This window comes from Galeopterus variegatus, unplaced genomic scaffold (genome assembly GCF_000696425.1).
Source record: "Galeopterus variegatus unplaced genomic scaffold, G_variegatus-3.0.2 Scaffold487, whole genome shotgun sequence".
Classification (NCBI taxonomy): domain Eukaryota; kingdom Metazoa; phylum Chordata; class Mammalia; order Dermoptera; family Cynocephalidae; genus Galeopterus; species Galeopterus variegatus.
Genome location: NW_007726598.1, coordinates 587072 through 596700, shown reverse-complemented (window position 1 = coordinate 596700; position 9629 = coordinate 587072). Strand labels below are relative to the sequence as shown.

Genomic DNA, 9629 nt, shown 5'->3' with positions numbered 1-9629 from the left:
GGTGGGAGGGCAGTGGCAGGAGCAGACTGCTTGGGGCTGTGGAGTCAGCCTGACCCTGGGGCTGCCTGGCCTGAGCTTTGGTTACCAGGACAAGGTAAGCCCCAGTGCAGAGGCAGACAGCAGCTAGGGCAGGGGTGGAGGGCAGGGGTGGAGGGCTCAGTTGGTAGAGTGTTGGGGGGGCTGCTTCTCTGCTCTCGGGTGTCTGCAATTCGGCAAGTTTCTAGCACAGGAAACGACGGGACAAAAGCCTTCTGTAAGGCCAGGCCCGGGAGAGGATGCAGATCCTCAGGGATAGGATGTCAGGAGGCGAGATGAAAGGGCAGCTGTGACCTGCAGCCCCCTGGCTGACCACAGGCCCCCAGCCCAGCCTGGGAAGGGGGGGGGTCACACTCACCTCGATGCCGGTTGGTGGTTTTGTCAAACATCAGCATGGCATCGTCCACCTGAAACAGAGCCTGCCATGGAGGACCGACGAGACACCAGGGGACTTTGCCACAACCCAAGAACAGAGGCTCCCACAACCCCTCAGTGGTTTTGTCAAACATCAGCATGGCATCGTCCACCTGAAACAGAGCCTGCCATGGAGGACCCACGAGACACCAGGGGACTTTGCCACAACCCAAGAACAGAGGCTCCCACAACCCCTCTCTTCTTGTCCACTGCAGGCTTTATCTTTTTTTTTTTTTTCCTTTTTGTCTTTTTTCATGTCCGGCAATGGATCGCAACCGTCAGTGTCGCGCCCGCACCTCACTCAGCCAGTGAGCGGGAACCGGTCTGTATGTGGGATCCGAACCCTCTGCGGGAGCGCCGCCGCGCTCTCAAGCGGCGTACTGTAGCAGTGCGCCACCGGGCCGGCCCAAGCAGGCTTTATCTTAAACTTGCTCCCTGCACAGGGGACAACTTTCCATCTGCCACCCCACTGGATACCACAGCACCCTCTATTCAACCACCAGATTCTCAATGGACTAGCCTGCGTTTATTAAGCTCCAAATACACAGCCGGCACTTTGCCCCATCATCCTCCCAACATTCCCTGCATGGGAAGATCCCCATTGGGTAAATAAGGAAATGGGTTCAGAGAGGTAAAGTTGCCTGCTCAAGGTTACACAGCAAGTCCTAGACTAAGCCAGGGAGGAGGAGGCACGGAGAGGGCACTAGAGAAGGAAAAGTGGGAGCAAGATTATGAGATGGGGAAGCAAAAGCCTCTTCCCTTTTTTGCAAAAGGCCAGGTGGATAGCAGCCAGACTCGACTCCCCTCTCTTGGTACAGATCTTTTCCTCTAATTGAGGTTTCCTTTTGCTAGAGGCTGTAATTAAAGCAAGTAGAGTTCAATTCCTGGGCTGCCTGCCTCCCACTGACTGGGGGAGGGGAAAAGGTCTGAGGAAGGGGGAGGGTCTACACAATCCACCCTCTTTTTAGACCCCAGTCTTCTTGCTACTTACTCAAGGCATCCCCTTAGAGACATGGACAGCCAAAGGCCTTAGCTTCTCTCCTGCAGTCCAACATCCTTTCCTTTTCCTGCATCTGGTGCCTCTTCCTCACCCTTTTAGCTAAGGTCTGATTCACCCTTGATGGAACTCAGAAGCTGCCTCTGATAACCCCCGATATCCCACTCCAGCCCTTGACCCTCCACCAAATGGCCAGGCATCCAAAGAAGAAACAGAAACTTTCTCAGGACACTCCACTCGCCTCCACTTTCTTTCCCTCTATTTCCAGTCCGTCATCTGCCTTATAAGGGGCCTCCCCTGCCTCATTAAAGTGGAGAGGCAGACTCTAAACTAGGGTGGTCCTCCAGCTCTCCTTAGGCATCAAGCTACACCAGGCTTCTGACTCTCCCCTGGGAGAACTAGGAGCCCACTAAGCCAGAAAGCATGGGGACCCTGGAGAATCTCAGAGGGAAATTACATCTCCCTTCCCAAGAAGTTTCCTGCCCCAGGGCCCTGCAGTGGAGTGCTACCCTCATTCCCATCCCTATGGACCCACTCTGAGTCCCAATCCTAAATCATAGACCATCCAAACTGGATGGACACTTTAGATCTGGCACATCTTTCCCACCCTCGCTTAACCCATGGAAAACAGAAACCCAGAAAGAAGGCTTGAGATGAAAGCACAGGCTTTGAGTAGGGAGGCCTTGAGTTGGAATCCTGGATCCTGCATTGCTGGTTGGGTAACCTGGCCAAGTGGCTTTATGTCTCCATGACTTTGGTTCCTCATCTGTGAAATGAACATAACGGTGTCTACCTCATAGGGAGGAGTGCACATAACACTTAATGCACAGTACCTGGAATACAGTATGTTCTTAATAAATAACGGCTATTATTATTATCTTTATTATGGAGAGACTTGCCCATAGTCACATGGGGGAGAGTGGCAAAGCAAGAGAGCAAGCCCAACACCACCAGCTTGAAGGTTCCATGAGGACAGTGTCTGTGTTGGTCATGACCATGACCACCATTCTACTGTGCACCTTGACTTATGCTCAGTAATTTTTTTCAATGAATAAATGAATAAAGAGAAGAAACTGCCACACCCTCCTCCCTAATCCTACAGCTTTGAGCTCCCGCCTGACCCGCAAACTGATTGAGCCAAAATCCACATCCCTTCCGCCTTCCTCCTCCCAGCCTTCCAACTCTACCATCCCTGGCCCCTACGCGCTTCAACCTGGGCCTCGGCTGCACAGACCCCTAATGGGGCAGTGGGGCCGAGGCCAGGGCAGGGCGCAAGGAAAGTGGCTGGGGGTCCAGGGCACCCCCCCACCACCACCCAGTATCCCCTCCTGGGGCCAGCTGAGGGGAGGGAGGCTCCCGGCCCAGTGTCCTTAATAGGCTTTGGTCTCCATGGGAACCCAGGGGCAGGGGCGATCGGGCGGGGGGAGGGGAGGCGACCGAGGCCTGCTGACCAGTGGGAGCCGCCAAGTTCGGCGGCCGCTAAGCCTGAGTGGCAGCCATGGCGGCTGACCATTGTTCCCCCCTCGGCGGCGGCCCCTCGATCCGGGCGGGGGGCCCCCTGCCGCGGGGCCCTTGGCATTCCCGGCTGTCCCCCTCGCTCCCTGGCAGCCTATTCTCCGGCTCCCCCTGGCCTCCCCGGGCCGGTTTCACATGCCAACGCCGATTTAGGCCCGAACAAAAGACGCGGCCGCTGACGGCTTCTCCTGGGGCCCGGTTGCCATGGCAACGCCGGCCCCGGGGGCAGGCGGCCTCCAATCACAGCTGCTGGATCAGATTAGTGCGAGCTCTAATGCTCGGCGCTCAGACACAAAGACACCCCGCCGGAGCCGAGCCGGGCCTGCTGCTTCCCAGGAGCGCCCTTCCCTCTGGGGCCCCGGCCCGGCCCGGCCCGACCTGCCCTGCGTCCTGGACCCAGGTCTCCACTGAGGCGCCTGCGCGAGGCGCCTGTGCCGAGGCCTCTCGTCCCCATCCCGCCAGCATCCGCTGGCTAGGGGACCCGCCAACCAGCCAGTTCCCAGCCCATTTCCCAAGCCACGTCCCCCTTTGCCTGCCAGGGGAACTGGAAATGCTTGGAGGGGAAAGCCTCTATCCCGTCTCTCCTAAGAGAAGAAAGACCAGGGACCCCGGCTCTAAGCAATGCTGCCCTCCTTCACCCCTCGACTTCATATTTGGTCCCTCTTTGCCATCTCCCCTTGGGGCCTTGAAGTTCATATTGCTCACCTTTCCCGGGACACCTTATTGTCAGATGTCGCCACACCTCCTACTTTTTCATAGCTTACCTTTTTGTAGGTCCGGAAATTAAAGCTTGATGCATTTCAGAACTGAGAGCCCATCCTTTGGGCCCGATTAGGAATTCGGGGTGCCTTCTTCAGTTCCCCCCAATACCTAGGGGCTCAGTTGCCCCCTGGCTCTTGCCCCAAGCTTCCTACCTGTGCAAGAAGGGTGCTGAATGCAATTGAGAGTCATTTATTGCTTCCTTATCCTCACCAGGAAGGGGTGGGGGAAGGTGCAACCGCCCATGTCCTGGACAGGTGCAAACTCCCAGGAGGCCAAGGGGTGACTGGATTGAACTGGCTATGGGAGCACAGCCTCTCTTGGGAGGATGAAGATAAGCAAGAGAAAAATACAGGGGAAGGGCAACAACAGGGACAGATACTGTGTGGCTTCCTCTCCCTGGGGATGTCCGGAGTCTGAGGCTCATAGATGGGCCAGGAGCCTGAACAGTGTGTTGGCCTGGCGTCACCCACAAGAGGAGCCAGCCCCCCTTTCACCTTTTGCAGGAACTGGAATGTCCTGGCTGGACCCTGCCTGCTACTGACCAATTCTACAGCACATCACAGCCCCAGCAAGCACGCCCAGCCAGCACCCCCAGTTTAGACCCACCTTCCCGAACTGCTCAAAGTATTGCTTCACGTCCTCCACCGTGGTGTTCACTGACAGCCCCCCTACAAAGATCTTCTTCGTCCGAGTCACCATCTGTTAGGGGAGGGAACAGAAAGTGGGCATCTGAGTCCTGTGGCCTACCGCCACCAGCAGGGGCTTGAGCCCCCCTGCCAGGATGCCAGCTGACAAGCTCTCTGTGGCCCCAGCCTCTTGGAAGGCTCCCCCCAAGCTCCTCCTTGGACCCCCGCCTCTAGGCCTGTCAAGGGCAGCTGTGCGCCCCACACCCTGGCTGGCTGACTCAAGTGTACCTACCTCCTGCCTCCCTCCCTGGGGTTTGTGTCTGGAAAATGCCTTCCCTAAGGACTAACACAGGGAAGGGGGTGGGTCTGTGACCCAGACCTACAGCCTAACTGGAAGACCCCACCAGCTCTCCTGGGAGACGCCCAGGACCATCACAGGGTTGCCCTGAACTCAACACCGACATTTTCCTCATCAACCTCCTCCCAATGCAACCTCTGGCAGCACCACGGCCCCAGTCCTGTTTTAGGAAGAACACATGGTCCTAATTACCCCAGGAGCGCATGGCTAATCCGCGGCAATTCCCAGCCCCATCCTAACACTAAAGCACCTTCTGTCACCAAACTGCTTAATGGAATTAACCCAATTCCGACCATGTGCTCCCTGGTGCGGCTTCCTTAGAATACCTGCTCCATAATTGCTTTCAGGCCCTACTGGAGTCCTTTCAGAGATGCCCCTTTCCTGTCTCCTAAAACTGCTCCTCTCCCTTTGCCCTGGCAGGAGCTGGGGGTCTTGACGGAATTCACTGGCTCAGAATCTTAAGGCACCCTAGTTCCCGCCAACTCCTTTGCAAAGAGAGAAACTGAGATCTCCTGGAGAGGGACCTAGTTGTAAGACACATAAGTTAGCAAACTCAGGTATCCTGATTCCCTGACTGTAATTGGTCTTTCCTCCTGTCCCCTGTATTCAGTCACTTAAAAACTAAGATCTGGCTACTGGCTAGTTGCCCTGAGTCCTTCAAGAGAATCTCAGGCCCCTGCCCTGCACTAAAAGTTCTGAGTGCCATATTGCTCAACAGCTCAGAAATCCATTTTCTGCACACACTGCCCTTCTCCCCAGAAGAACTTGCTAGAGCACTGAGGACAGCACTTGAGAGAACAGCCAAAGACACCTAAGTTGAAAGACAACAGGTGACAGACTCCATGGTCTCTTCCCCCTCTGTAAGCACAGCACACCTCACCCCAGAGGTAGGATGGTGACCTGGAGGTCAGAGTTAGATCAGCCTCAGAGGATAAGTCTGTCCTGTGTTTGAGCCCCAGAAGCCCTGGGCACACAGGCTGTGATCTATTAGGACAAAATTAGACTCACAGTCCAAACTGTACGTGCTTCAAATAAAGGACAACAAATTCCAAGTGCTTCCCTTTCTCCCAACACATGCAGCCCCCTCTTCAGTCCACCCCAAAGCACAGATGGAAAGATGCATAGTGTCTTTATTCCACAGAGCAAGGACATCAATAATCCGTCCCCCCACCCCAGCCCATTCCAGAAACACTCCAGAAGTTCCAGAAACATCTTCCATAAAAGGGAATTCTGGGGAAATCACTGTCCAGAGTTGCCCAAGGTAACAGAGCTCCTCCCAGACACAGATACACCTACCTTAGGCTGTGCTCGCCGAGGAAAGGCCACCTTGGGGTCAATCTGAAAGGAAAGGGAAAGGTAGAAGGGGTCTTGGTTATCACATTTCAGATGAGTGACCACACAGCCTTCAGCCCTGAGGACTTCCCTGCTCCTAGGACACAGACGTGACAGCAATCACAACAGCCTCTGGCAGGAAAGCATAGCAGTTAAGCACTTAGGCCCTAAAATCAAGCTGCTGGGTTCAAATCCCACTTACACTGCTTCCCTCCTGTGAGACCATAGGCAAGTTATTTCACCTCTCTGAGCCTCAGGGCCAACCTCACCTGCAAAATGAGAAAATAACACCCACCAAAGGGTCATCTGCAGATGATTTGAGATAAGGCATACAAAGCACTTGGCATGGTGTCTGGCTCAGAGCAAGAAGGAACAACAAAAAAAGTAAGCTAAGTCTTATTCCTTCAAATATCATGTAAATCAAGGGCCTTCCTTGCCTAACTGACTTCACACAGATACCTGTCTAGGTAAGGCCTGCAATTCAGACTTTGGGAGCCTTGGGAATGGAAATACTCTTTGCTTGAAATAGGCTACAGTATGAGAGTTCATAATCACCAGGAGTAGTACTGCTTCCCCAATCCTATACACATCAAACAGCTCTCCTTGAGGCTGTAAGCAAACAGCTCTCTGATGATACAGGAAGGCTTAGGGTGAAGCAGAGTGCACTCTTTGGTGACATGAAAGAGCATGTGACTAGAAATTAGAAACTTTGGGCCTCTTGCCAAGACTATGATCTTGCTTGACCCCTCTGAGCCTCAGTTCCCTCATCAGCAAAGTGGGGACGATCACACCCGCTCTTCCCAGGGGCAGCTGTGGGGAATCAAATGAGATAATGTGGATGAAAGCGGCCCTTTGTGAACTGCCCTTCATTGCACAAACAAAGGTGCTATTACCAGCAAGCCACCTTTGCCCTTGGCTGTGAACAACCAGAGGGAAAAATCAAGACGCACCTGGGGTCTCCTAGGGACTAGAGCCATACTAAAAAGCAGCAAAAGACAGGCATGTGACATTGTAATCAATGCAGAACCTAGGAGATTGGGTCATTCCAGAGTTTCTTGCCACCCCATGGGTGGACATCATTCAGAAGTTTACCAGCCAATAGCAGGGAAGATCTATCTTTTCCCAAAGTTCCTTCTGTTCAAAACTCAGCCTCGTTCTAGGCAACTGGCTCTGGTTTCTCTGCCTGAATGGTATGAACCAGGAACCAGCCTCCTATAAGCTCCCTGCTTGAATCTGCCCACCAAGATGGAACCTCCAAAATCCATGCTAGGGCAATGTTCCTCTCCTACAAAGTCCAACGGGGCTCTAGGGAAAGTCACAGCTGCCTATTTCCCCTTTCTGAAGTTTTGATTTTGTACCTGTACTGACATTTTCACCCTTCTATTTCTCCCAGAAGCAGACTCGCCAGCCACCAGCACACCTCAGACAATCTCCTGTCACAGACCCTGATGGGGAGACAGTACCCAAGCCATGCTCCCACAGACCCACACACACCTAATCCCTGACATATCCCACCTCCACTCTTACTCACAGCTGGCAACATAAATAAAACCCAACAAGTAAATAAAAGGTGAAAGTCAGAACCCAAAATAGACCCTCCCACCCCCTCTCTCAGGCAAGAGGCACCAAACATAGATAAAACCCTTGCCCTTTGCTGATCCGATCTCCTAAGGATACCCATCTCAGCCTCCTTCCTCCCTGTCTCTCTTCTCCCTTATCAATCTTCTACTCCTCCACCCCCCAGCCCCGACCCCTAAATCTCAGCTTCCTGAGCGCTGCAGAAGTCATCAGTGCATTCTGAGGACAGGGGATGGTAGGAGAACAGGCAGCTTGATGGCAGATAATCACCAAAAACAATAGGCCACTGTCTCTCCATTCCCAGCTTGGGTCACCCAGGCTGCGCCAAGAAGATCCTTTCAGAGCCGGCAAAGTTGAGGCCTGGCCTCATTTGCTCATTACTGCAAGCGGGAGTGGGAGCCACTGGGCAGAGATAACAGGAGCTGGGGACAGGCGGTAATTTAACAAATTCTTGGGCACAACCAGCTATTGTTGCAGGTAAACAGGAGCCAGTGACTGACCCAAGCAGGGAGGCCCAGGGCTGGGGGAAAATGGGGGAGTGTGGAGAGAGGAGATCACACTGTCCCAGCCACCTGGCAGACGGACACCCCCATCACAGGGTAGCCCCTCCTCTGACTTTCTCCTTTTCCCTCTCCTCTTGAGCCAGCCTCGGCCAGCGCCCCCTGCAGGGTCCAAGACACTAGGAGCAGTAGGACAGCAGCAAAAATGTTCCACGAGTTTGAATGCCAAACAAGCCGCTTCTCCTAAGATCTAGTCTTCAGAAGGTTGTTTCCAGACAAGCTAGCTCCCTTCTCATAAATCCCTTTCTTGAGCAAAGCAGGTCCACGTCTTCCATACAAAGCAAGGAGCTGATTGACCAAAAGTCAGGGGAGGGAAGGATGGAAGGAGGGAGGGGGATTCAGTGATGCTTTGCCATTGGTCTGGAATGGGGGTAGGGGTGTGGGGGCGTCTCAGAGCCAAATACTAGTTAGAGTTCAGAGAAGCCACCGGGTGGGTCACTGCAGCCCTGACTCACCCAGTTTGGGCTAGGGGAGGGACCTAGCCCCACCCCAAGCTCTGCTCTTAGGCATCAAGATTAGTACTTATAGGCAGTGGGTGGTAGCTGTTACCTCTCTCACCAATACTGGGGGGAAGGGGGATGTTGCATCTCATCGCAGGCCTAAGATTTTTCTCCTTCCTCTCCCCTCGCCCCCCACGCTGGTGACAAAGTTTCAGAGCATGGCAGCCCTCTTACTCAGAAAACTCCCTCCTTCCTCCAGGACCCCGTCCAACTGTCCCCTGGGGAGAGACCTGACCCTCTCCTCCGGCAGCCTCCCTCTCCCAAAAGACCCCCAAAGCCCTGAGGGCCACTCACTGTTTTGGAGTCGAGCTCGTGCCGCGATTGCGCCAGCACTTTATCCACCCCCGCCTGGTCCATGAAAGTGACGAAGCCGAAACCCCTGCGCGCCGTAGTGAGGGAGAAGCAGATGGTTACAAGGCAGTGAGTGGCGGGGGGGGGGGGGGGAGCCGGGAGCAGGAGGAGGGGGTGAGGCTCACCTGGATCTCTTGGTCAGGGGATCCCGCATCACCAGACACTCCTTCACCTCCCCGAACTGGCCGAAGTATTCGCGCAGCCCTTCTGTAACCACACACCCGCCTTCGGACCAGTCCGGGCCCCGCGCCCTTCCCCCCTCCCCCGTCCTTTGCCCCCGGTGACCCCGGCGCGGCCCGGTCGCCCCCGCGCCAAGCTGCCCGCGCGCTCTCCACTGCGGCCGCCCCCCGCCCCGCTCTCGCCCGGTTCCCGCGGAGCCTCCTGGCGCCCACCCGGGCCCCGGGAAGCCGAGGGCCGAGCTGGGCTGGAGGGGGGACGGCTCCAGCCGGGTTCCCGCCGCTTCGGGAGCCGCCTCACAAAAGTTTGAGCCGCAGGTGCGAGCGGAGTTGGCGCTGCCGCCGGCGGGTCCCGGGGGCCCAGCCCACCCCCCGATGCCCCCTGAACCCCTCATCTGCTCCCCTCCACCCGCCGGGCCGTGCG

The 9629-nt window shown here is 55.4% G+C and overlaps 1 protein-coding gene across 1 annotated transcript in view; it reads right to left on the bottom strand.

Annotated features, from left to right (window-relative positions):
* Window positions 1–9600, bottom strand: part of MSI1 (musashi RNA-binding protein 1) — a 20275-nt gene extending 10675 nt beyond the window's left edge. The window contains exons 1-5 of the mRNA XM_008569371.1: window positions 9155–9600; window positions 8973–9057; window positions 6005–6046; window positions 4331–4423; window positions 395–563 (exon numbers count right to left, since the gene is read on the bottom strand). Coding sequence (XP_008567593.1) covers window positions 395–563; window positions 4331–4423; window positions 6005–6046; window positions 8973–9057; window positions 9155–9600 — 835 coding nt within the window. The remainder of the gene's footprint in view (window positions 1–394; window positions 564–4330; window positions 4424–6004; window positions 6047–8972; window positions 9058–9154) is intronic.
* Between the last annotated feature and the right edge of the window lie 29 nt (window positions 9601–9629).